At 41.1% G+C, this 26,856-nt stretch overlaps 2 protein-coding genes across 9 annotated transcripts; one reads left to right on the top strand and one right to left on the bottom strand.

Moving 5' to 3' along the window:
- Window positions 1–50: 50 nt before the first annotated feature.
- On the top strand, window positions 51–3,468 carry erg28 (ergosterol biosynthesis 28 homolog). Of its 3 annotated transcripts, none has more exons than XM_075447525.1 (5): window positions 51–88; window positions 437–601; window positions 956–1,046; window positions 1,124–1,242; window positions 1,390–3,468. In XM_075447525.1, the coding sequence occupies exons 2-5, from the start codon at window positions 469–471 to the stop codon at window positions 1,476–1,478; spliced, it is 432 nt and encodes a 143-aa protein (XP_075303640.1). In that variant the 5' UTR covers window positions 51–88; window positions 437–468; the 3' UTR covers window positions 1,479–3,468. The 3 variants fall into 3 exon arrangements, with proteins under 3 accessions (XP_075303640.1, XP_075303639.1, XP_075303638.1); XM_075447524.1 differs by lacking the exon at window positions 51–88 and adding an exon at window positions 99–193; XM_075447523.1 differs by lacking the exon at window positions 51–88 and adding an exon at window positions 110–193 and having other exon boundaries at window positions 383–601.
- flvcr2a (FLVCR choline and putative heme transporter 2a) lies at window positions 3,445–26,782 on the bottom strand. 6 transcript variants are annotated; one of them, XM_075447522.1, is made up of 11 exons: window positions 26,539–26,782; window positions 25,757–26,451; window positions 13,936–14,077; window positions 11,729–11,869; window positions 10,259–10,326; window positions 9,916–10,019; window positions 8,036–8,146; window positions 7,015–7,120; window positions 6,816–6,927; window positions 6,253–6,317; window positions 5,149–5,268 (listed from the first exon to the last, which is right to left on the bottom strand). In XM_075447522.1, exons 2-11 carry the CDS (start codon window positions 26,318–26,320, stop codon window positions 5,194–5,196), a joined length of 1,488 nt encoding a protein of 495 aa, XP_075303637.1. In that variant the 5' UTR covers window positions 26,321–26,451; window positions 26,539–26,782; the 3' UTR covers window positions 5,149–5,193. The 6 variants fall into 6 exon arrangements, with proteins under 6 accessions (XP_075303635.1, XP_075303637.1, XP_075303633.1 ...); XM_075447518.1 differs by lacking the exons at window positions 25,757–26,451; window positions 26,539–26,782 and adding exons at window positions 16,746–17,430; window positions 20,822–20,861; XM_075447519.1 differs by lacking the exons at window positions 25,757–26,451; window positions 26,539–26,782 and adding exons at window positions 16,746–17,430; window positions 19,054–20,027.
- Between the last annotated feature and the right edge of the window lie 74 nt (window positions 26,783–26,856).

Here is a 26,856-nt window from a genome sequence, read left to right as displayed (position 1 = left end):
TGGTACGATTAAATCAAGCCATCTTTTGAGCTTTGCCATTGGTTATCCCTGTGGGCTAAGATTGAAGGACGCACCGTTTCAAGTGCTGGTAAATACATGTTTGGCTTCAGTCCCACTTTGGGTTTTTGTGTGCGGTTCCACTGTGGTTTTCTTACTAACATGTTTGCACTGTAGTTTGGTTTGACGTTGTCAGGTGAATATTTGTGCAACTCATTTAATGTTTTTGTTGTAATTGTCTTACATATTGTATTACCAGTTTACAGCAACGTTAGCTTGCTTCGACATAATGATTCATTGACATAATCCTGGTTTACAGATGATCTCCATCTGATGTGCTTCACGGAAAATAATGTATGTGTGTGTGTGTGTGTGTATATAACAGAGAGACTGCTCTTGTATTAAGTTTGAAGTTGTCTGTCCTGCTGCGAACCGACAGTTCCTGAAAGGTGCCTCCCAGTGACAGAAGAGATGAGCCGCTTTCTGAACGTCCTCCGGAGCTGGTTGCTGATGGTGTCCGTGATCGCGATGGGAAACACCGTGCAGAGTTTCAGAGATCACAGCTTTCTGTCTGAGAAGCTGTACACGGGCACACCAGAGTTTGGTGAGCAGCTGATGCTGTTGGGGTTCCTCAAAAATACATACAACTTTTTTCTTTGACACGAAATAGCTGCAAATCACAAACTTAATTAAATCTTTCAGCAGTGTGATGTTAAATCTGTGATTTGTCAGTGGAGACATCTACATCGTTTGATGATTATGTAATCAGTTGATAATAATATTAGAGTGGCACTGCATTTTTGATACCATTATATAACAGATGATTATGGATGTCAGTGCCCAAAAGTTGGCAGAGAATATGAAGGTTTACCCTCCTCTGACTGGTTAAGAATGACTAAAACTGGATATACTGATGCCTCTGTCATGATATTCTTTCCTTTTCCGCCCACATCCCCAGTGAACGGCCTCCAAGCTCGAACATTTGGCATTTGGACGTTGCTGTCATCGATAATCCGCTGTGCCTGTGCCATTGATATCCAGAACAGAACGTAAGACTGCTTGTTGAGTCCCGGAGCTTGTTTCTTGTGCTCGTCCACACCATCATGTGTCATGCTGTCTTCTGCAGGCTGTATCACATCACCTTATGGACATTTGTGCTGGCGTTGGGCCACTTTCTGTCTGAAGCCTTTATCTACAAAACTGCACCACTCACTATTGGAGTCATGGCACCGCTCATTGTTGCAAGTGGGTGTTGATAGATGGAGGTTTTTACACTCATTTAATAACCCAAATGCATTGTTTTAAGGTTTAGAACTCCTTACAGTCAGTTGAAAACATTCAGGTTGTTAGATTTTTTAAAAAACCTGACAGGATTTTGTTGCGTTTCTCCAGGTTTTTCAATCCTAGGAATGCTTATTGGATTCCAGTGTATCCCAGAGACTCAGGAGGAAGTGGGAGCACGGCAGAAGAAGAGGAACTAGTCTCCTTGTACAGATTGAATCCACCATCAGCAGCCACTTGTGGATTGGCCCCTTCCTGCCATGAGAAGAAAGAGGCCCCCCGATGTAAATTTATTTTCTACTGTGACATTTTAAATGTTACCATTTGAATCCACATCTTAATACATAAACAGTGCAGTTAAGAGTGAAACTTCAGTGGTTAGTATGTGCTAAATGAGCAATATGCCGGAGGATTAAGCCATATTCATCATTTCAGTTCAGTTCAGTTTCAGTTTGGTGTCACTGAATGAGACAATAACTTAGGGTAGATTCACCAAAGAGTCCAGACAACTGCACTGTTTCAAACGGTGCATCACAAAGTGAAAGGTTTGAACACCTGTAAAACGTTTGCATAATAACAAAAGTAATCTTTTTAAAGATGAAATCTTTAGATTTTTGATGTTCTCTGTCATGACAAGAGGAGAAAGATGCGTATTTTTTTTTAATCGTAAGCGTTCATTGTGTTTTGTTCCCTGTTGATTAAAGGTAAAAATTAATTTAAAATTACTTTTCTTATTTCCGGCATTTCAACCGTGTTGATTTTTCTGGTATTAACTGATACAAATTCAAATATAAATACACTGTGTGGAGAATCCTCGGGATCCTGCGTTCAGACCGGACTCGGTGCGAATTTTCGCGTCGCGTTACTCGTGCGAGTTTTGCCGCGGGTGTAGTTGAATTTATTCGCGCGAGTAAACAACGAGCAAATTTTCGCTCAAGGGGCTATCCATTTCATTCTCTCATCAACCATGGCTGATAAAAGTACCATCGCGTCCTTGTACCTGTTGTGGCAGTCCGAGATTCGTCGGAAACGCACACGCCGTCGTGTCTGGGTCAGTGACATCATCCGGAGGTGCACTCAGCTCGGAGAATTTCACCGCCTTCTCCAGGAGTTGCGTCTGGATGACGGCCGCTTCCAGCGGTATTTCAGGCTCACCAGGACCCAGTATGATGACCTGCTCAGGAGGATCGGTGCCGTGATCTCTCAACAGGACACCAACTACAGGCGCTCCATTTCGCCAAAGTTGGATTTTCTGAACTCGCGCAAATTCGCGTCTTGTCATTCACGCGGCGGAATTCGTGTCATTCGCCTCATTCGCGCCGCCGGCTCGAATTCGCGTCTATTCGCGTCTGCATTGACTTTGTATGTCACGTCGCGCGAAAAATTTGCACCGCGTCCGGTCTGACTCTTAAACTCTCTTTAGACTCTCTTTAAACTCTTTATTATCTGCAAAGACACATATATACACACATTTTCTTCATCCTAATTACTTTTCTGTCTGGTATCTTTCCATGTCTTTGTGGTTGTTTTGCATTTGTGCTTCTGTCATTTGTTTTAACTTGCAGTGTTTTGTTTCTATCTGTTTGCCACCAGTCTGTTTCTGCTTCTGGTAAATTTCTTTCTTTTATTATTTTGCATCTGATGTTCACTTTGTCTTGTATCTAATTTTGGTTTGAGTCTCAGTGTGGTTACTTTGACTTATTTGGGTTAGCCTCCATCTCGTGTTTTTTTATTTTATCTTGTGATTGTGTCTTATTTGAGTATTTGTTTTGCGTCTCATCTTAATTGTTTTATTTATTACGTGTCACATTTTTTTGTTTACTTACAGTTTTGGTCACTGAGACCTATGGCTCAATTTGCATCTTCTATCATCTTATTGGTTTTATGTCTCGTTTCACATTTGTTTGTAACCAGTCTTGGTTTCTGTGTTAGATTTGGTAATTTTGTGTCTCTTTGTGGTAATTTTGAATGTCTTTATTGTTTATTTTCCCACTTTGTTCTCTTATTGGTCATTCACAATGTATTTACTGTTTATCTCTCTTGTTAATTTGGGCTCATTTGACACATCTTCATTTATTCTATCTTTTATTTACCTTTTTTTTATGTTTTGATTTTCTGTAAGGGATATACATGTTGAACATTTCTGTAATCTGTCCATGAATGTTGTGCAATAGAAAATCCCACATTGTCTCCAGGCATCTAAAAATATTTATTATCAACTGAATCTGTTTACAACATACAAAATGGAAAATATTCTTAGGATGTAGTCATTTCTTTTTACACGAGATGCCTCCAGAAAGGTTTAACCAGCACCTCTCACAATGTAAATTCCAATAACACATAAAATAAAACATGTTAATGAAAAACTATGAACAATGGTTACACACCTTAAACAATGTTTCTCAGTAACACATTTACACGCTAAAAGAATACATAAAAAAGGTTTCTGTGCAAAATGACAGGCTCTGATTTGCCTCATCCTTCCTCCGAGTTTTGCTGCACCGACATGCTTTGCTTTACAGATGGTTTTGCACGTTGATCCAGGTTGACCTCTTGTAGAGGTCACGTGTGTAAAATGAGGACCAAACTGAAGTGTACTCAGATGCACAGCATCAATCATAAAAATAATCGGCGGGGTTCAGAAGTTATACTTCCAGGTGATCTCGGATGGCAGACTGGTGATAGATGGCCTGACTCACCACGTCGCAGTCTGCCTTAAACATGCACTTTCTAAAAACCAGAACACTCAAAAACTAATACCTTCACCGAGACTTGAGTTTGGTTACACACAATATTGGTATAATATCAAGAAACACAGTTGAAATGTTGCTCTTGCATAGGGCACGCTGACACTAATGGGAGGGTGTAGTGGAAGTAATTCAGTTACATAAAATTCAGCTGAAACTGTGTGTTGGAGTCACTAAAATGGCAGTTATATTGCACTTAAAAAGACACATAAAAATGCCCTAACTGGGTAAAAGCAACTAAAAATTGTCTCCAAGGGCATTTCCTGTTTGTTTGGAAGTTGTACTTTGGATACTAGTGTGAATTTCTGCAGCTTGGCGCGCTTACAGTACATTAGATGAACAGCAGATCTGTTGGTTTTTCTTCATAAAGCATCACAGCAGTATGATATCTCCACATAATCACTATTCTCAGCAGCTCGTTATGGTAATTTGTGCACGTTTCTGCATGTTGATGTGTCCGTAAGACGTTTCCTTGTTTGATTGCACACGCTGTCTATTTCCCAGAAGAGACGTCTGCCCTCCTCATAACTTTCCCTCCTTCAGAATTCCAGGCGGAGAGATGGCTTTTTCCATATCGGCGGCCATTTTCTGGAAAGCACAACGACAGACGAGTAGAATTCGTGTAATTTTTAAAATCAAGACAAGATAAACCGTCACAGCATTCAGACACAAACAAATGGAAAAATAATTCCGTACAGAAGTGTTAAACTTGCACTACCTTACTATACGGTTAGTTTAATCGTACTGTTAGCACGAGTCAGATGTCGCTAATGTTAACTTAGAAAATTTGATTTGATTTTAGCAAAAACAAATAGAGAGCCATCACTCAGATTTTGTAAATATCAGTTTGATTTTCACAGTGAGTTTTAGAGGAGCTTGAGATCACAGGGTAAATGAGGACAGTTAGTCTGTGCAGTCCAGTACGATGTACTGTGGTTCAGTCGAAAGACCAATACTTTCAAAATGAAACCCTCTATTACTGCAAACTCAAATACTGTGTAGTTTTATGCTTTGTTGAATGTTCTGGAAGTTTCAGTGGCGTTTTTGTAAAAGCAGTGATGACTTGGCTTTTATTATTTTGTGTGTTTATGTGGGGTGAGGTATTACTGCCGTGTGTCCCTACCTTGTCAGGTGTGTGTTTTGGTTTTAGTGAAGTTGTGGGTTTATGTCAAGACTCTGGTTGCCAGGAGCTGCTGCACGCTGTGGCCCCGTAGTCCTGCACCGGTGTCGCGGAGCCTGCAGGCTGGAATCATAGCCTGGGTATCAAAATTCTGACGGGCCTTGAGAGTCACCTTAAGCTCCAGCAGCGACTCCAGAAACAGAAACTGCACACCCAACTATACCGCCTGCAGCCTGCCCACTAAAGGCTTCAGTGGGGAAACTGTTTTATACTAATCATGGTAAAGCCTATTAAATACTTTAAAATTCTGTAAGTGTGCAGTAGTACTGGTGTTTTTTTTAGTTAGCTGCACTTCTATTGTTACAGTTGAAGTATTAAAAGCAGAAAGAGGATAAGGAAAGACAGCAAAAATGATTAAAAATAGTCTTAAAAACAAGGAAACACGTAAGCTGCAGAGTGCATTCGGTGTGAAGCAAGCTTTAATTCAAAATGGGCTTCATTTTTTTTTGTTAAGAAGGGTTTGAGGGTGATTTTGAGCAACTGGATGCCACTGAGTTTTATTTTGGGTTTGAATTAAATTACATGAATTACATGTGTTACATGAATTCAAAAAATATTAGATGTTTCTAGATTAACCCCATATACACTCATTATAAAGATCTGCTGCCACACGGATTAAATGTTTTGTTTAACTGTTTTTCCATTTTTTCTCCCCCGGATTATAATAATATATCTGTTGGACAGCTGTCAGCTGCACCCATGTGAAAGTGTTGCGAGGCAGTGTTAAACCGAAATGAGACTTTTACAGCAAAAAGAACGAAGACATGCATGTTTGTTAGGTTTAGCTGCAGAGCTGTCGCACAAAGCAGAGTCGAGAGGAAGTAGTATTCTCGATGGGTTTAGATTGAAAGGTTCCACTCATGAAGCGGAGAGATCCCTGCAGTCAGACAGCAGGAGGCTGCAGTGTGAGCGAGTGCAGCAAAGCAGCCGGCAGAAAACTGCAGCCGAGTGCATTCAGACCGGTCAGGGTGGGGTCTAACACATTCACACTCCACAGGGATGTGAAGATGCCATGTCTGACTTCATGTGACACACAAATGTACTTACGCTCACTGTCTGTACCTCAACCTGCTGGTTGGCCTTCTGCCTTCGGAGGTCAGATTTGATGAATCCTGCGATAAACATCAAGCAGTTTAACATAAGAACAGGAACAGAAGTATCTCATTTCCTCCACATCATTGTCACAATTCAGTCAAATCAGTTCAATGACCACTTCTACATGAGCATGGGTTTCGTGCCATGATGCCACGGTCATTTACGCCACTTTTAAAATTGCTGATTTGCAGGTTTCGTGTAGGAAATATCAGATGAAATAGATAAATATTTCAGGGAATAACAAATGTGTGGGATTTTGTAGAAAAACAAAAAATGTTTGAGGCATTCTGTGAAAATAAGGCCAACTTTTCAACTGAAATTGTAATGATTGAATTAGCCAAAAGGGGGCAACATTCCCCCATGACAGCGTTGTTGGTCTCAGGTTTTAAACAGCCTCAAACGCTTAAAGACACAATTCCCTTTGATCTCAGATAAAGGGAAAAAAGGTGTCACATGCCTTTAAATTCAGCATTTACCGCTGTTTTCAGTTTTGCTGAGTCATAATCAGTTCTTACCTGTCATTACTGTCCCAATTAGCAGAAAGATACACAGGAAGATGTTTCCAGCTAAAGTTCCCCATGCATCAATGATCTTCCCTTGACCAATGGTGAAAATGATTCCAAAGATCTGGAATAATTGATTTAAAAAACTGTTACAGCCTTTTGAGTTCTGTTTCGTATGCTCATCCTAAGAAACATGCTAACAATAAGTGACCTGAGCTGAGCAGTTCAGCAGTCCAGATGAGGTGCCCTCAGATTCTGGGAAGGTGAGCTCCACGGCAAACTCAAAGCCCAGCGGTAAATATCCTGTCATGAAGAAGCTGCAAACGGACAGACACAGAAGCTCAAATTAAAAGCTTAAATCAACATTTCTGCTCTGGCACAGTTTACGCCCGAATTATGTTAATAACGGAGAAGCGGCGCAGCGGATATAAAAGTAGGACAAGTGTCTGTATAATGCGCCCGTCTGGGTTTTAGGAATGAAAAGCAGGCGGAAGAATTGCTATGGAAACTAGTTATGCAGTTATGGGATTAATCGGCTTATCATAAATAGAAATAACTGCAAGGACCAAGCATGTGGAGTGGGAAGTGACAAGAGTATGAATTCTGCTTTGACAAAGCAGCTCAGAACAGCTCAAACATCAGCAGAACAAAGCTTTAGTTCACAGCATTAAAACCCTTTTAATATTAGGAGCTGAACATCGAATGTGACACCATTCCTAACGACCACAAGCTTTGAATCAGTCTAAGAACAGGTATTCAGACTTGTAACATAAAACCAGGAGGTAAATTTATTTTTTCAAATAGTTACCCTGTCAAGTCCAAAAACCTCATTTGTTTATCCTCTATCATCTTTCTCAAGATGGATGAATTTCTTAGTATTCAGTAATATACGACAGTCCTTGTGACTGAACATTTGTCAAGTTTGTCTGGTTAGACACAAGATTTCAGATTTTGTTAAGCAGTAATTAGGTCAAGAATCATTCCTGATTCCCAAATGAAAACGTCTTAAAGCACTAGCCACTCTAAACATCCTCTTTCCTACGACTGAATTAGTCACATCATGAGGAACTGCATCATGATATAAACCATTCACAGCCCTATGACACGCTGGTTGGTTGTTTGACCATGTTGTATGTTTATCACAGTTAAGTTTCATCCTGAGTGTCACTTTCAAACCCGACGTCTGTGATGTTTAACGCAATGGTGGCCACTATATGTTAATGGTTACCTACCCTAAAAGTCCAGCGGTGGTAAATACCACCCACATGTGACCTAGACTGAGGGTGAAGGAATAGACCAGCATCCCGACCAGAGAAAGGACATACACGACCAGGGTGGTCTGCCTGTGGAAACATGATCAGAGTATCAGTTCAAAATGTGCTGTGACACAATAATCACCAGTCACGTGTATTCACACAGGACCTGCTTTACTGTACTTACGGCTCACATAAACAGAACGCTGACTGTAGCGCTAATGACTTAATCTGATTTGAAATTTACATTCGGGTTAGAGGCAGCGTCCTGTGACAAGGCTCAGCTTGTTGCTCGCCCTCCAAGTTATCAGAACGAGAAAATCCTCTCATAAATGTTCAGTTTGAGGTTTTCTGTAAAGGCACAAATGCATAAACATTTTGAATACTATATATATATCCATGAAATATCACAAAAGCACTTGCCATTTGTACAATAATGTTATTAGGTCTTTATTTTTCATGAATAAAGATATGTTGGCAATAGGCAAAAAAAGTAGATTTGGCATCATTTGTCCGAACAGATGCACACAACCATCATATACTGTAGTTCCCCAAGTATTGAGACACTTTTTTTATAATTTAATCAACAAGAAATTCAGGTTAAACTGCAAGCACTGGAACTGTAAAACAATCCAGTGACTTTTAACTAAAAACTATTCAGAAACTTGGCATTCATCCCATTCTGTGTATGCCTTAAATTTATTATTAGTACATCTTATGACAGGCCTATTGAACACCAATGAAAGCTATAATAAAGAGGAAATGCCCACAGATATCCTCAGTCTTAAAAGTAAATCTCTTGAAAAGCAATCCAAACAATATTCCTCACACCACTCGTCACAACTCAGACCTTCAGCAACAACAGGCTTACCCTGATGACGCTGTCTCCTGTAAAGTCACGCGTAAAGTATGCTGCAAAACATTTTTGTTAAGATAGCAAAGTCACTCTCACTTTCATTCTCTTGCATAGAACAATGGGAGTGTGAGAATCCACAACAGAAATCTGAGCAAAACTGCTTTGACAGCTAAGCATCCTACTGGCATGTGAGGAATCTGAGGACTGAGGATTTTGACTTCCCAATAGTTTGCATGCCAGGAGGTCGTACTGGCTATTTCACATCTAACAGGTGGTGCATCTGGGAGGTAGTTTATTTTTTAGAAAGAAGTGAGCAAAAGTAGTAGTAGTAGTAGAAGGAACACAACAGTATCAATAATTGGATACTGTCACTGCGTAAGTGGCTGTATTACTGCTGTTCACCACGTTTGATGCGGTGGGAAAAGAAGCCTGAGAGCCTGTCAGTTCAGATAACCAGAGAGGGACATCCCATATAAAACTCGGTGCCACTGGATTCTTATTCGTGCCCACTGTGAATAAAAACTTTAATGCATTCGGACTCATTTATGTAAGTGGAGGATTCAAAGAACAATCGGGCAAGGAGCCGCTACTTTAAAGCAAAGCTACCACTGCAGAGAACAAGAGAGACTGATGACCTTCAAGTCTGAAGATACTGTGGGAGCACTTTGGTTCGCTGAAGCACGTGAATCTACCCTGGTAGCACAGCTGTGTGGTTTGCAATAACATCACGACAGCAATTCCGAATCCTTAGGAGGTATTCAGTGTTCACATCAACTTTTTTCCAACTCTTAAAGATGTTTTGATTCAGCGCCCATCCTACTGGACGATCTATTGTGTGTTTCTTTTAAGCAGAATGGTTAGCCTGCCACACTCTTTCATGCATTCCCATGAGATGAGTGTTTCACCCGTTTTGCTTTACTTCTCAATGTCCGAAAGCTTAGTTTGGTGTTGTTATTTGTACACGTCATCAGTAGACAGCATCTTAAAAAAAATAAGATCTTACTTGTAGGTTTTAGTCTTGTCCAGCCAAATGCCACATATGAGGGACCCCGCCATGCCGGCAATGACAATGGTCAGACCAATTCTCCCAGCGTTCACCTCTTCACCCTAAGAGGAAAATCATTAACATTTGTGGTTTAAAAACCCGTGACACCTGCGATCCAGCAGTTACTTTGTCCTGGGCAACAACAACCAGAACTCCAGACTCTTGCTTTCTGTGTCAGGGTCGAATTCCTATCAGCTTTTACTTACTTGCTCGTACTGAGCATATGGCCAGAGAAGTTAACAAAGAACAAAACTTGCTTGCAAAGAAACTGGCAGCATGTAGCAGACACATGAGGACTTACAGGATAGTGTTCGATTATCATCCGGTTCAACAGTGTGGAAATGGCATAGAAGCAGCCGACGTTCAGTCCTGCAGACAACAAAGAGAAAACAAGCTCCGTATATTCTGGGATAATCAGTATAGAGAGGAGATGGGACTGGGCAATCAGTACCAATTGTGCATAAATTCAATAAATCAGCATCATGTTGTATAAAGCTGGACACAAAAAAAACTCAAAAGTAGTTTGTTTTAATGTGCTCCGGGTATAAATCTGCATATTTCTCCCTCGATCATTAAATAGCGACCTTTGAGCAAAAGTGTGACATCTTAAATGACCTTTCGATCCATGCGACGCATCGTCAGTGGACTATAAGTTCATGACATGTTTTACATGTGCACCGGAACTGGTTGAAGGTTGATGTCCAGTCCACATAACGTGGGCCTTTTTTACTTGTTCCCAATAGGCCGGCAGCATTTGCTGCACCCAGGGTCTTTTGGAAATTGAAAATCTCTTTGCCTCTCTTAATAAAGGCGCTGGTGTTATTTTTATATGGACAGAAAATGTCACCCAGGTAAACAGGAAATAGGAAAATAAACTTGTTCAAGCAGTCATGTCTGTCTGCTCCGCATCTGTGGGTTTACACGTCGGACAGAGTGGGATCACAGAGGTTCCTGTGTGGGAGCGAGTCAGCTGAACACTAAATACTGACAGTGATATTGATGTTGAAAATGTGGTCGCGACAAAGCCGAAACGGCCTGCTGGAATGAAAATGAGCCACGGTCTGTCATACAGGTGACTTGTAAAAGATATTCATTGTGCCGCTGTCTCCCTGACTTCTCTCTGCGCTACCGCTGTCAGATCAAGCTAAACCACTGTTAATATGAGGCCATGCTTCCTCTTTGTTGGTGGAAAAAAATACAGTCAACAAATAGCAAACTGACAGATAGATAACACAAAAGGAAGGCGTAAAGCTGGTTTACCATAAGCTGCAGTTAGAATGGTGATGTAGTCATATAAGAGAAAAAAAAAAGGCTTTTTTTTATCAAATGCTGGCACTTTTCTGGAAAAAGAGGTGACGTGTGGACATAGGTCTTAAGACTGAGAAATTCCAGAAATATGACTGAGGCAGCACCACAGGCAGAAATCTATTTTGACCTTTCATCTTATCACTGCAACAACATCCTATACTGTTCAAAGTGCAAAGTTAGCGAGTGGTATGACCAGCGTGTCACAGTGACGTAATTAAAGATGCCACGATGGGAACAAAGCATTTAAAAACTCCAAAACTTCTTTTGACCTGTAATTTGGACAAAACAAGCAATTTTCAACATGGAGCCAATTGAACATGTACTCTTGAGCCCCTCTCTCATTTTTTTAAAACAATAAATCAGACAAAAAAAATCAGACAATAGTAGTGTTATCACATTAAATGATCCTGTTCTACCAGTCTGTGTGGAGAAGCACAAACAGATTCAAGCAACAGGAACCAACCGTAGCTGATCGCAAGGAGGATGAAGGGCTTATTCCGCAGCAGCCTCAAGATAGAGGCCATGTAGGAGTAGTCATCCGGGCGGGTGTTCCTGGCTTGAGCCTGGGATTGGGTTGGTGGGATCTCTGGTCTATCCTGAAACACTACAGAACAAATACACAGTAATTCTGGTGGTTATGTTTGCATGTTGAAGATGTAAGATCTCACTCAAGCTCAAAGCAGAATTATCAGCGCTTTTCATGACGTTACACCAGTCGGCGTAAAAATTCAAATCTGTGACATGTACAGCGAGTAGCGCTGTTCCTCTCGTTCCACTGCAATGTTTTGCTAGGAAAACCTGGATATTGCTGTTACTCTGACAACTGCCACCTACCGAATTATTTTAGCAGACCAGTCACACCCCCACACCCCCCAATATGGCAACAGTAGCAGACCTCAAACTCCACAGGTTCCAAACAGAAGGAAAAACCCAAATCCTCAAAAACCCACAGGGTCCTCAGGCCCTACTGCTAATGTCTCAGTACCAGATACCAATGCCCTGACTGGAAAGAGATCTTTCGGCAGCAGAAGAAGGATCTATTCATGCAGGCTGTCACTAGATCATGGCTGATCGGCATATATATCGGCCTTTAGGATATCATATCACCAGAAATGATACATTAATCCTGAACGGAGACCTCATTACTGATATCGAGTAAAATAATGACTCCAAAGCTATAAAGCTTGTGAATTACTGGAGAGCTTTAAACTTGAACTCATAAAGCATGTAAATTAAGCCCATCATCATGACAGCATTAATAACAACAGCACTGAACATGAATTATTCTTCTGAATAATTATTCTTCAGAAGTTCCAGTGCCCAAATACTGAAGTAAACACTAACAATAATGCTAGAGCCATTGTGTTTTTGTTGCCTTAGAATGAGCAGTTCATGTTGGCAGAGTGGATTTTCAACCTCGCAGTGCTCCATACTGCACTGCCATGTTTCTGCTGTTAACCTACACATTTGCCTGAGCTTTTTACATTTTAGTGCTCATTATAGTTCTCTTAAACGCTTGGAGGCGAAGGGGAAGACCAAGGGCATTCAGTTGTTTCCCTGATATCCGAAATCCTACACTTTGTTCTTTTGTAAAATACTAAAAAGGGGAATTCTTAGTGATTTCAAAAGGTATTTGCCCATTCAAAGTGATGGCAAGGCAGAAGCAAGGTTCTCTTGTAGCATGCTATCATTATGAGATCCTTTGAGCTATATAGCTGTGACTGCTTTTGGAATGGCATGGGGTTTCAACACCTTTGTTATCTTCTTTAAATACTGCTGCTCCTCTGGAGGTCAAAAAGAGGCTGAGTAGCACAATCTCCTGATAGTTAAAATGTAACAGTGCTGCGGAGAATAACAGAATCTGTTGAGCAGCTAAAAGAAAATGTAAGAAGTCAACTATAATGTTTGACAAGAGCCAGGTTGCTTACAAAAGAGCAATGATGTTGAGCATAAATGGACTATTTTTCCAGGATGATAATGAGGATGCTGTAAAGTCTATATTGCTAATGTTGTTCTCCACTTTTAATCACCTATCAAACGCTTTCCTGCTTCAAACTTGGAACAAATCACGTTGCTTCCTTTTGAAGGACCGGCGTCTCACGGCGTCTCTGACTGTCACTATTTTTTTATTGTTGGTGGAGGTGAAAGGAGAATTTAACAGAGCGGCTATGACTTCCTGAGTTCTTGCTTGTATTTCGTAACGTGTCACATCAAATCCTATCAGAGAGTAGACAATTACAGCAATTACTGCAGCTGCTCATCTACGAGACAGCCGTGCTGCTGAGTTTTCAGTAGAAAGCACATCCCAGGGACACTCACATTCCCATGAGTCTTACAAACAGATAAAAAGCTACACAGTAAAAGGGTGAATTGTACGTCAAAATCTGACTTCTTATCTAGCAAGTATCGTTTCAGATAATTGGCTGTCATCCCATGGAATACCATGAGAGATTGCAATTCCCACTGATATTTACGAGGAGGCGAGTTAACAGCTTTGTCACAGTCCATAACCCTTAAGCTCACAAACTGTCAAGATAGCTATTTGCTTTATATGTATTTTCACGACCACGCCAGTTGGAGTTATATGATATTAAAAGGGATTTGTAGAGCATGAGTAAAGAACTCTGATGGCCTCAGAGTGTGAGGAACCATCTTCCCGTGAAGACTTACCAATGACCACAAGGACGAAGATAAGGGTGGCAACACCTGCGCTGATGTAGAACATGATTCTGATGTGATACGCCAGCTCGTTCACATCATCCACATTAGGCACAAGGATGGGTGGGACCAGGAACCCAATGGCAATGCCCATCTGCAGATGAAAGGCACAAAATCAGAGTAAGGCCCTACGGCTTTGACTGACGGCTACACACACATGCACGCACACACAAGTACAAAGGTGAAAAATAACTCAGGTCATTGTTGAGAGTTTCAGGGAAAGATTCAGATAACAAAAGAAGAAGGCTGATGGTGAAAGATGCTGCCCTGCAAAAAAGAACGATGCAGCAAAAGTTCAGCCCCGGCTGGCATTTGTGTGAGTGATGGCACACCAGATGTTGTAAAACCACTTCAAGCGCATGCTCGTTTACCAAATGCAGTGGCGGGACGATGTTCATATCAAAGAGGGGGTGTTAAAGGAGTAGTGTGACATGGTTCTAACAGAATGGTATCTGCCAACAGCTGCTTTAAGAGGTAAAGGTAACTCATGGAGTCATCTTTGTGGGTACATGAGACAGGCATCAAGATCAAATTAATTCAAATTTCACTTGTGAAATCTGGTGAATCTTGTACAAATGGGAGGTGGGGGGTAACTAAACTTTCCAAATTTAAATACCACAGGAGAAGTGGTCACTTCCTCAGCTTCCTAAAGCCTCAAGAACATTCCAGAGGGGACACCAGCCGAGGTCCCTCCACTGCAGGGGAAAGCTGAGAGAAGAGATCCGTTCCAGAGACAAACCTGTGATGTGTCTGAGGACTTCAAGCACAGCAACATCTCAGACCCTCTCACATCCACCATGGCTCCTGTTCATCATCTACAGCTAACATGCTATAAGCTTTACTATATGCTGATGTTAAGTAACATTAGCAGCTTAAACAGGCATTCACTTACCTTGTTGTCACTGCATAAGAGAAAGCTCTGTGCAATATTCACAAGAGCCTATAAGATTCACCAGAGTCATCTTTGAGCAATCACTGTTAAACATTCAAAGCAAACAGAATAGATTTAATTCATCCTTATTCTTTTGCATCTTTTTTTCTTTATGAGATCAGATCTTAAAAACCTTTCAAAAATATGCAAAACAAGCTGAAGTTAGTCTTGGCAAACAAATGGTTTTGATCTTCAGCATCCCCGGACGTCCTGTCTACTTTTGTTCATATGAACTGTTTTTGAACGTCCGTGGGGTATGTAAACTACCTCAGCCAAAAAAGCATCGGTTTCAGGGACTGGAGCCAAAGCAATTAAGTCATGGTGAGCAAGTAAACATCAACAACAATGTGTGCTTTCATCTTCATTTGCAGCGAGCGGGACGAAAGCACAAAACAAGATCAAGCTCGACAATAACCGGCGTGCCTTTCTTTGTCCAACATCTGTGGGACAAACTTCAAATGAAGTAAAAACAGTTGAGCCTCGAGGGTTAAAGAGCGTTTGGGGGTCAGAAATCTTTTGATGAGCTATGTTTATGCATTATAAAAGGTTACAGGTGCATTATAGAGGTTTGACCATAAAGAAACAATGCAACCATACATAGCCTCTGCACTTATGGCGTCTTTTACTGACTTCGCAGGACGGAATGATTTTGAGCTAAACGGAATCACGAAGGTGGACTCTTCCTCTCGTATAAGCAGTATTGGAGTTTCTTTTTTTTCTTCAAATGTTGGCGTTTAAATGTTATTAAAGCAGATGTGAATCATCACCAGCTGAAGCTTTGCATTATTTAAAATCTCAGATTATCAATAAAGTGTAACACAACTTTTGTTTTTTCTGTGATAGACCGAAGGCAAACAATGTCACAGTCCCACCCCAGCAAATCTATCTATTGTGCCATGGACACAGGTTTGTGGATGTTATCTCACTGGACATTTAATTTACCCAAGCCGTGCGCGCTTGTTGAGAAGACGAGGGTTCAAGCGGTGGAAGTCACCCGCCATCCCCAGAAAATTCCCCTGGCTAGAAAGAACAAACCACACACACAGACATAAAGGAACTCACTTTGAACATTTCTACAATACTGGTATCTCCCTTGGTTTTAGTGAGATTTGAGCTACACGCTATCCTAAGAGTCTTCATCACACCTACAACCTGTGCAGGCTGTAATTGTGCAGAGAAGAAAGTCAAACTGAAGTACAAGCATGTTGTCTTATCATTATGAATGACTTGAGCATGTTAAGATAAAACATCCCAATAACAATGCTCTGCACTTAAAACTAAAGAATGCTTATTTTGAAATTGGAAACAGTAAAAAACTTGTTGGGCATTTAGAAAAAAAAACTAAGTGTAAATTGTTACCTGATACTTTCAAAGCCCACATTAAAACAGAAAACACTTCCCATGTATACCACATGGCATCTGAGTAATTCTAAGAATTTTAAGAGAAGTGAAAATAACACTGTAAGCGAGTACTGAGTCCTTGGTTCTGCATTGCTTCTCACTATAGGATCTTTTTTCTGCTGTTGGAAGCCACAGGTGGATACCCAACTGTAAGTTTCCTCTAAAAGGAAAAGAGGTGGCTAACTTTTTAAACCTGCTGACTCAAGGAGACGGTTGGAAACACAGGAGCAGAGAGGCTCAGTCACATGTCAATTTGACATGACTGTCATGTGACATGACATTATTTATGATATATATTCAGATATACTGTAAAAGCTAGTACACTCACACCGACAAACATGCACAGGAATTGTATCAAAAGTGCAGAACTCCCACACATACACACGATGCCAGAAATGTTTGTTAACCTAGCACGTGAAAAGGGACACACCTGGTTTCCTAGGACGCCAATTGAGCAGGCGGTGGACGCTTCCTGCTGCCCAAACCACAGGGATGCAAGTCGGGAAGGGATGCCGAGGATATGAACTGTGGCCACCGAACACACAAACTGCCCAAAGAAGGTCACGGCGAACAAGTCAGGGTCGGCAGTGCTCGTCTTGATCCAGGCCCCGATGCAGTTGAAGGCAGACCCCACCACCACTACCTCTCTGATGCCTCGTTTGTCAAGGGTCCACATGACAGGCACGATGAGAGGGATGTAGGTGAGGAAATAGATCATAGACAGCCAGTTAATGGCCAGAGTGTCGATGTTGTAGAAGTGCACAAAGATGTTGCTGATGATGCCGTACTGCAGCCACATGAAAGCGTTACTCATGGAATAGATACAGAAGAGGAACAGCATGACCCATCGCCGCTTGTACAACTTGGTCTCCATCAGCGGGAAGAGGTGAGCCGTGTCCACGACTGAATTGTCCAACCTGTCGCTGCTGTCTCCCAAAGGCTGGTGGTGTCTGTACTCTCCAAAAGTAGCTTCCCCTGTCCATGTTGGAGAGCAACCATTGCCCCTGGTATCACCACGGTTGTCCATCCACTCATGAGAGCAACTGTTCGGTGAACTCATGTCGCTCCCACTGAAGCTACTCTGTTTCAACTCGGACTTCTGAAGCAATTGAAAGCTGGAAGGAAGAGGAAAAATGTCTTCTTGTATGTGCGTTCCAAATGCACTGTGGCACTCTACCTGACTATCCCTTCCCACCGAGTAGGCATTTCTTACTTTCTGATTATAAACAAGCTCACCTGCTGAGCCTAAAGAGGAGATTACCACCAATTACTCCTGCTGAATCAGAAAAGGTCTCTTTGGAGAGCAGCCAACATACCTGGCTGCCTCTGCCGGAGTCAGTGCTTGTCTGTTTGCTCTGGTTTACAGTCATTTAATCAATTTGTTTTGTTAGTTTTAACTCTCATTTCAAACTCGTATTTCCACTCGTATTTGCACAGTGCAAACATGATGTGTGCTGCGCATGACGACTGACTACAGACGGACCTCGCCTTTACTGCTAAAGTTAGACACATGACACATATGCTTACTTAAATTTGCACATGAGAGGTAAAGTTCATTGAGGGTGGAGTGTAGCAAGAAGTGCCAAGTTCATCAGAAAACTGGCAAACTGAGTGAAAGCAGAGGCTGAATGCAAATGTGTTTGATTGACACACAATGCAAACCCACGATATTCTAATGCACAAAGTCTTGTGCAAATGTTGTAAATACAGAGTTCCTACAAAATAGATTAATCCTTCCACCTCATTAATATTTGGTAATAAAGATTCAAACACTGACAGGTAGACATCGTCTGTTTGGGAGTATTACAACTGTTTAAGAAGTTGATTTTATTAACAGAGCTGTCACAAAGTATTATCACAGAGACTAATTTTGCTTTTGTTGGTTCACATGCCAGCGTGCAGGATTGTACATGTCATTTTAACATGTCATTTTAACTTGTGGTATTTACATACACTATCTTTCAGCTTTGTGGGATAATGTAGTGAAAGTGTAATATTACTATTATGAGGAAATGTTCCGTTTTCTCTGGTAAAGACTCCCTTGCCTTGTGCTATCGTTATCGTCAGTAATACAAAGCGTAGGTTTAATAAATTCCCTACAAATGCATAAACAGGAGGGCATGCGACGCACTGACCCGTGAAGTAAGTTTTTCAGATAAAGAGACACGTAAAGATTTTTTTCTTTATGTAAATTGTTTAAGTTGTGCTCTTCTTTTTCGTAGAAATGCATTTTAATATTCATCACTATATTTCCATTCTGGTAAACCCACACGACAAAAAAGGATTGTTTCCTTAAAACGAGCACAACCACGTTACTACAGGAGCCCAAAAGATACAAACACTAGCTGTAAAGTGGGCAATTTTGGGGGTGGGCGGAACGTATTGAGCTGTACTGTCTCTATATACTTATCACTACTATCACTATATTTGCAATATGGAATCTGTTTTGCTAAATATCACTGTGTCCTATACAGGACAGCAAAAGATATATGTGTGAGCAAAAGATAAGCCAAAAGAAAGAAGACAAATTATTTTCACCTTCAGCTTGTTGGAGTTATGGCTTGCTAACAATCTATGTTAGGAAGCACAAGGTGACGCAAATGTAAATTAACAATGATTCACCAAACCTGACTTTGTAAAACTTGCCTCCTTGGACTAATTAAGCAGCTGTCAAGCACTCTTGAACATTAAAACACGTGATGTCGACATAACCGGAAAAGAATGCCATAAAAGCTTACCGTTTCCAAAACCAATAAGGAAATGGTGTTTAACAAGAAGGGTGAAGACAGCGTTAGGTTGCTGGAGAGTCCGAATAAAAGGCGTATGACTGCAAACATCTTTCAGGGAGCTCCAGCAGGCTCATGAGCAGCAAGACCTGCACAAACGTGCCCTTCATGGAGGGGTCGTCAGCAGTTTCTCAACCCTTCACACAAATTTCACAGTGACGTTTGCTAATAAACCAGTTTGGATGCATTCAAGAAGCAAGACCCTTGTTGTTATAAAGCTAAAATAAAACTTCTGGCAGAAATCAATGTAGCTTTAGTTGGAGAAGTTGTTTACGAGAAGAATTTCATGAAATGCAAATCTGTCTGTGATATAAACATTGGGTGGGCTGTTCAAACATGCTTGAGGCTTGCGTTGCAGCCTCTAAACATTTGAGGATAATGATCCTGTTGGTATTCCTCACCGCCTCCTATTCCTCCTATTCATAAAATAAAATAAAGCCCAGGAATCTCAGTTTTGTAGATAAAATCAGAAGAAATCTTCAAAGCATGTAGAGAAATAAGCCTGAGTTACAACAAAAAATGTTACAAGCTGTGTAACTCCTAATCTTACTAACTAATGACCACGCAATGGTCAGCAAGCTTTTGTTTGCAGCTATGAGGTCAGTAAGTTCAGACAAGACAAGCAGGACACTTAATACTCCAGTGAGCGGATGCGCCTGTCATTTGACCTCCTCAGATGTTTTCCGATTAAACTGTCAGTTTTGTTTGAGCCTAAACTTTAATAAGCGTCTTTTACATCTCTACACTTTGCCGTGTGTTAACAATTAGTACATTAACCATTACCATGACCAGAAACCATGAATGTTATTCATTTTGAACAGAAATGAAGCAGCTTCAGTAAATCTATTAAATATTAACCATCTATTAAAGATTCTCCCGTTTGTCACGAGGTTTTCAAAGTAAGGCTTAGTTGATTGAACTAAACCATGATAGTTCAACTCATCAAAGCAAGACGTTAATTTAAAAATGACAATGACAATAAGATTCAAGGAAACTTACTTTTTTTTGGGGGGGGGGGGGTCGTCTTATAAATCATAAAGTAATAGTTAATTACATTTTATAGCCATTCTTATGAGCAATAAAGGCTTTATCATCATCCTACAGAAAGATGCAGCGGATTAATGAGTAACTTCAAGTTCTGGATATCTATTATTTTCGAGGTTGCGTCTTAAGCAGGTCATGCGCACTGGAAATGTCCAATGGTTGAAGTACTGAGGCGCTCCAGCTACTTATTCTGTGTCCGGGCACGCAGCTATACCGTGAATGGAGGTGGCGAAGGGAAGCGAAGAAAAAACCGATTACACTCTGACAACATCTCAACTGCGAACTCCAAAGCACTTCATGTTCATAATCACTGAGAAGGGGAAAATCCTGCAAAATGAACCTCAAGTCAAGTCATGATTCAGTGACAATCTGTCATAAGAAAAGTGGTTGCCTTCGCCGAGGTCGCCTCGTTGGCAGCGCATGTTATTTCCACGAAACCTCCGCAATAAAACTTTTAAAGTCACAACCGACAGACCGATAGTAAAACAATCAGGTGATCATACATGTAAAAGACTCCTGGCATTTAGGCTGTTTACGATCGTTTTAAACTCAATCCAAGAGACGAAGTATCTACAGAGCATCAGCTATGGCTCCACAGATCTATACACTTTGTGGTTTCGATGGGAGATTTTAATTACAGACATAGAAATTTGCAAGAAAAGTCAGAAAATCATACCTGGGATCCGGGCAAGTGGGAAACACAACAAAAACACACTGATGTCAAAGCACATTACCAGCAGAAGATGGCGACAGTGCACACGCCATTTCCCATTGGGCTGCCTCCCTAAAAATAAGTCCAAGGTCTGAGATACTTTGCCCAAATGAATGATAAAAAAAAACGTGTTTTTTGAGGTTGTGTGGTGTTAAATCGTCGTGAAATGGATGTATAATTTTGTTTTTGGTAAGTTTTCTGTGACCAATACGACTTGAAGTTGTCTAAAAAAAAATCTGTCATCTGTCTTCAATTATTTTTTTATTTTTTTAGTCACAATTTACTGAAACATCCCAATGCCTTATAAATAGGAGTAAATATTGAAAAATAGAGTACAGATCCATGATCCTGATCGATGATTTAGGAGAAAAGCAACTCATTTCAATATCCCAAACAAAATATGTTAAACTTTAAGAAGTAATCGGACTCTTAAAGACCGTTTTCGGGATAATTTGACATAGATTAAAAGAAAGAAAAAACACAAACCTAGTTAGTTTCAAATAATAATTTAAGTAAAAACTGCAATAATATATATGTTGTGAAGCAATGAAATATATTTAACTTTTTCCAAAGTAACCTCGCTTAAAAAATGGTGGAGCTAGCAATTCGTAGCTTCCTTTCAGAAGCTAGCTAATTAGCAATTTTAAAAAATGATTATGTCACACAGTTTCCCAATTTAGAGCATTGACTTTCCTCAAGAAAAATGTATTTTGTGGCCATGAGATCATATGACTTGTTAAAGATTAGTTTTTGGTCGTTTTACCTTACAATCGTGACTAAGGTGCTGTTTACACATACCCGGGTATTTTGATAAACGAAGACCTTTCCCTTCGTTTGTGCCTTTCGTTTATACACAAACGGAGTTTTTTCCTCCGAAAACGAAGCTAAAAAAAAACTCCGGCAAAAGTGGAGATTTTTTAAAAACTCCGTTTAGCGTTTGTGTGTAAACTGGTTGAAAGAGACGAAAACGGAGTTTTGGGAATGGAATGAGGAGTTGTCGTCATAGTACAGAGCCCCGCCCCTATCCGCCATGTTGGCAGGATGCTAGCGTGAAGACGACATTCTCTCCGTCCATTGTTTATCTGGCAAGCATGGAGGTACTAGCAGCATTTCTGTTGTTGAGAGCTATACTCGCTTGTGTGATTTTGAAAATTACAGTCATACATGTATTGAACAACAAAGACATTTTTCACGGCTTTAGCAGTTTTATAGTCCAGCGCAACGTGTAAAAGTAGCTCAGTCTCGCTATCAGTCCACACACATGAGCCTGGCGCCATACCTTCTTCTTGAAAAGGATCCGGAAGTTCTTCCTGTCAGCGGTTCTCTATTAGGCTTCTGATTGGCTTGTGTGGAATTCTCATTGTTCTAACACTGCCACCGTCAGGCTTGGCGTAATTTAACAGCTCTTGATAGCGTATTTATGCGGATCAATGTAGACGTGGTTTTTTTTAAAAACGGGGCTGTGTGCACCTAGTTTTTTTTTGCAAACGAAGGTTAGAAAATATGCGTTTATCAAAATACCCGGGTATGTGTAAACAGCACCTGAATCTTCAGTTAACTTCAACGGTTTGTTGTTGTTGTTTTTTTTTTGGGGGGGGGGTGATGTCACGTGATACCGCTACCATTTTTAGGGGGGAGACTTCATTTCGTTGTAACCTTTCCCCTTCCACTTTGGGGTTTTAGATTGAATGTGTGTTTTCTTTGGAAATATATATATTGAAAAGTTCAGTTCCCAGTTGTCTCATAAAAATACTGACCTCATGTCAACTTCTATGATGTAAAAAAGAGGTAAAAAGCCCAGTTGGTACCATTAAAGGGGAACTGCGGTATTTTCAACATTAAGCCTCTTTTCTGAGTTGTCTGCAATGTTTTAGAACCCCCCTCAACGCTTTTTTGATGTTTACTGCTGTCTCCGGTATTTGCCTAATTTTGATTCATATCAACCTGCTTCAGAACGGCAAGTCATATGCATGTCCTAAAAGGTCCGTAAAAGCACGATAAACGTCCGTTTTCAAAATCATCAACTCACCGGAGTGGTTACTGGTGTGCACTGGTAATCCATATCAAATTTCGTGGCGAAAAGTTGCTTCTGTCGTGTTTTATTTGACATTTTGTACTGGATGTTCGTTGATATTACTCCGCCCCCGCTAAGAAAATAGTGCGAGCATGAACGAGCTGTCAAATAGAGCCGTTTATTGGGCGCTACGAATGTCTATCAAATGGCGTCTGGTTCTTCCCATGCTGCTTTGCGCGCGATTCATAGCCAATTGTATCACTTATACCAGATGACGACAGAAATTCAACGAGGAAGAAGAAGAAAAAAAAGTAAAATAAAGGTAAACTTGCGTTCTAAGCTACTTAAAGTGATGGTTCGGAGTAGATTCACCGTAGGGTCATTTGAACCGTGACATTTGAACAAAGTATATGCTATATTCTACATGAATTTTTATGTTGTATAGTTGTGAATTTATTTTATCAATGGAGAATTGAGCAGCCTTGCTTTGTTGTCTACAGTAGTAGATCAACCCTCATCTTACATTGAAGCTCCCAGATCAAGGAAGTGACGTCGACGCAGCTTTAGCAGCAGAGAAGCTATCAGGCTTGTGTTGATAATAATAAACTCCTGGACTATGTACAAACTTCCAAATGCATCGTTTTGTGAGTACAGACCATATTTGTACTACTGTAGAAGTTTGGTGTCATGGCATGTGATTTTAGATTTTAGTGTGGTAATTTTGGAGATACTGCCAGGGTCCGTTAGCGCTTGTACTAAGCTATTCGGGATAACTCGGTAACTCAGCTGATGTTCAGCCAATATCGGAAAAACTTCGGGTGGGCTACTTGGCTGGATGTCACGGTTCAAATGACCCTAGGGTGAATCTACTCCGAAACACTTTCTAAGGCTGCATCGAACGGTAACGTTGTGTCCGCTGTCAAGTTGGATTAACACTCTACATGTAGCGCATAGACGTCGTCATCGTCTTGCGGCGCCCCCCCCCCCCGTTCTGTGATTGGTTCCCAAACTCAGGCAACAATAAGGGCGGTGGTTTGGGAATTCCCAGGCTAATGGCACCCAGTGATTCTGCTTTTGGCCTTCCTGCACTGCAATCCTTTGTCGGGCCTTTTATGTAGCAGTCCTCAGTTGTTCATTTTGAATCTTTCTGGTGTTTTTTTTTCTTCTCCCCAGCCAGAAAAAAATGCATGTTAAACCTGGTTTCAGTCAGGTGAGTAACTCCATCACTGCAGAATATTCCACTTCTTTACTCTGAGCAAGTCCTGGCTTGCTTTCACAGCATCTCTGTAGATTAAGACACAATGCTCTCAGCTTTACTGCATGTGGTTGAGTTGAGCACACAGAATAGTCATGTACTCTTCAGAATCCATCCCGCTTTTGTCACTTTATCAATATGCTAGTGCGTACGGGAGGCCGTGCATGGCCATACATTGAATCTTGTGAGTAGTTTGCACCTTGTGGTAAACCTTCCGTATTCTTCAACTCCTAGTGTTCCTGCCATATATCTCCAATGAGTTTGTTCAGTTTCAGCTGACTAATGATAGTCTGTTTCACTTTAACTGAGACCTCCTTTTTTCCCAGTAACATTTTCCACACCAACCAACCAACATTTATCTGTTTGATTGATGAGGATATGTCAACTGAATAGTTAACACCTGTCCGTGAAACTTTCTTTTTAGCCAAACTGACCAATAATACAAATGTTGTGTTAAGCTCAGCCGCCTGACCCTTAACTTCAAGCTTACATAAAATTGTTCCAACAAGCTCCACCCACACGTCAAAAGTAAAATACTAAAGACAAGAAAATAAATAGACTTGAATAATTGCGTTTTGTGATCTAAGCACTTCCTTCACTTAACAGAGAAGATGGCACAATATGTAAATAAATCCATTTGAAATGTACCCACAAGTAAGAAAATCCATGAATCCTGATAAGCTTTTTCAAGGTAAGCAGGCACTGAATTGTGCTGATAAGCCTTACAAGCACACACAAGCACACACAGACACACACAGACACACACACGCACACAAACTCAAATACCACAGACGCACAAGCAGCTTTGTGCTTCAGACTGCTCTGATAGACTGTGTCTTCTTCAGTGTTTACATAAATATCAGGGAAACACTATCAGGATATTCATATCCTCAATGGAAAGTTTATTTTACATGCGTGAAAGAATATTTTCAGGAAGTGAAGGCTGACTCAACCATGAGTAACTCTGATAGATTTTTCAGAGAGCCCAAATAAAGAATGGTGTGGTGTGCAATATTAACTGTTCAATATCAGCAGTACATAAGGACTCTGAGCAGCTAATCATGGTGCTTTTAGTACCAACCACTCACACAGTCGCCCAGTATAATTCCAAAAACTTAAATAAATCTTCCCGCAGTGGTCCTTTGCGTTAATTGTTTTGGTCTCTCTGCAAACTCAGAAGTTAAGCAAATGCTTCCATGTGAGAAACACAAATAACAGATCGGGTTTAGAAGAAGTCGGACAGCTAGAGAACTACAAACCCGGGGTCATGTATATAGTTTTTGGTTTGTTTGTTGCGCATTTGAAGGGAGAATACAACTAAAACTAAATGCGATACTCTAAAAAATATTAGATTTATCTTAACCTTATACAGTGGTTTGTACTTTATTCGAATCACAAGATTTAATCAAATTCTTAACTTGATGTTTAGTGTTGTTTCTGCTGGTCTTTAAAAAGGTGTAGCTAATATCACGCTGGGGCCAGAGAGCACATTTCCCCCGTGGTTCACTTGTTAACCCAGCCAGGAGATTGATGAAATTAAAAACGTCAATTAAATGACTTATCACGTGTTTCCAAATCAAACAGATGAAAGCACTCAATTTAAGACTCTGTCTCTGTTGCATCAACTCACCTGATTGCCAAAAACTCCAATGGAGCAGGCGGTGGAAACCTCGTCCGCCCCGAACCAGGCTGAGGCGAGGCTGGAGGGCATCCCGAGGATGAAGACCTGAGCAAGGGAACTTAGGAACTGTCCGAGCATGGTCACCCAGAAAAGGTCGGGTCTGGCACTGGCCACCTTTATCCACGTCCCTGCGCAGTTGAGCGCGTTTGCAGCCAGCGCTGTGAGCCGCAGCCCTTTCTTGTCCAGGAGCCAGGTGGTTGGGAAAATAAAGGGGATGTAGGAGAGCATGTACACCATGGACAGCCAGTCCACGGTGAAGCCATCCACGCTGTAGAACTTCATGATGATGTTGCTGATGATCCCATATTGGATCCATTGGTACGCGTTGCTCAGAGAGTATAAACTGAATAAGAGCACAATGACCCAGCGCCTTTTGTACAGGCGCGTAGTGACCGCGGAGCTGCAGTTGTCTTTTTGGATGCCGCTGCAATCATTTGGGACCGCGGCATCTGGACCCTTGGCTCCCAGCTGTGTGGCATTCTCTGTCGTATTCTGCGCGCTTTTGTCCCCCATGCTCTGCCTCAATTCAAGAGCGCGCTCAAGTAAGTGTGTCTTCAAAATAAAAGACAAACTATACGGTATAAATGAAGGAAGTTACAGAAGAAACAAGCAAAAGTAGCCTATCACTTTCGTCCCATCTGATGCTGTAAAAAAAAAAAAAAAAGTATTTATCATTTGACTGGAATACTTGATCACTTCAGACTTATCAGACTTCTCTCAAGAGGACTGACCCGCTCTCCGGGAGTTCAACGAGCTTTCGTAGAATATCCCCTTTATTACAGAGTCAGAGCTGACCCGACTTTTAGCCTACTCCACCCAGCTGCTCAGATAAGAGGGACAGTTCATACAAACACAGACTCCAAAGACAGCAGAGAGCTCAGAAAATAGTCCGCTTAATGTCTGCTGCTGTGTTGCTACTGCGACATTGTAAATGATCCTTGCACTGCAAAGTTCCTCCAGACACAGTTCCTCCTCAAGCAGAAGTGATGCTTAGTTCTTTTTGCCTCAGTCATCGCATTGTTAATCTCTCAGCTAAAGTTGAATCCGCC

The sequence above is a fragment of the Odontesthes bonariensis genome, chromosome 17 (assembly GCF_027942865.1).
Source record: "Odontesthes bonariensis isolate fOdoBon6 chromosome 17, fOdoBon6.hap1, whole genome shotgun sequence".
Taxonomy (NCBI): Eukaryota; Metazoa; Chordata; class Actinopteri; order Atheriniformes; family Atherinopsidae; genus Odontesthes; species Odontesthes bonariensis.
The sequence above is the reverse complement of the archived record's forward strand: the minus strand, read 5'-3'. Positions and strand labels throughout refer to the sequence as shown.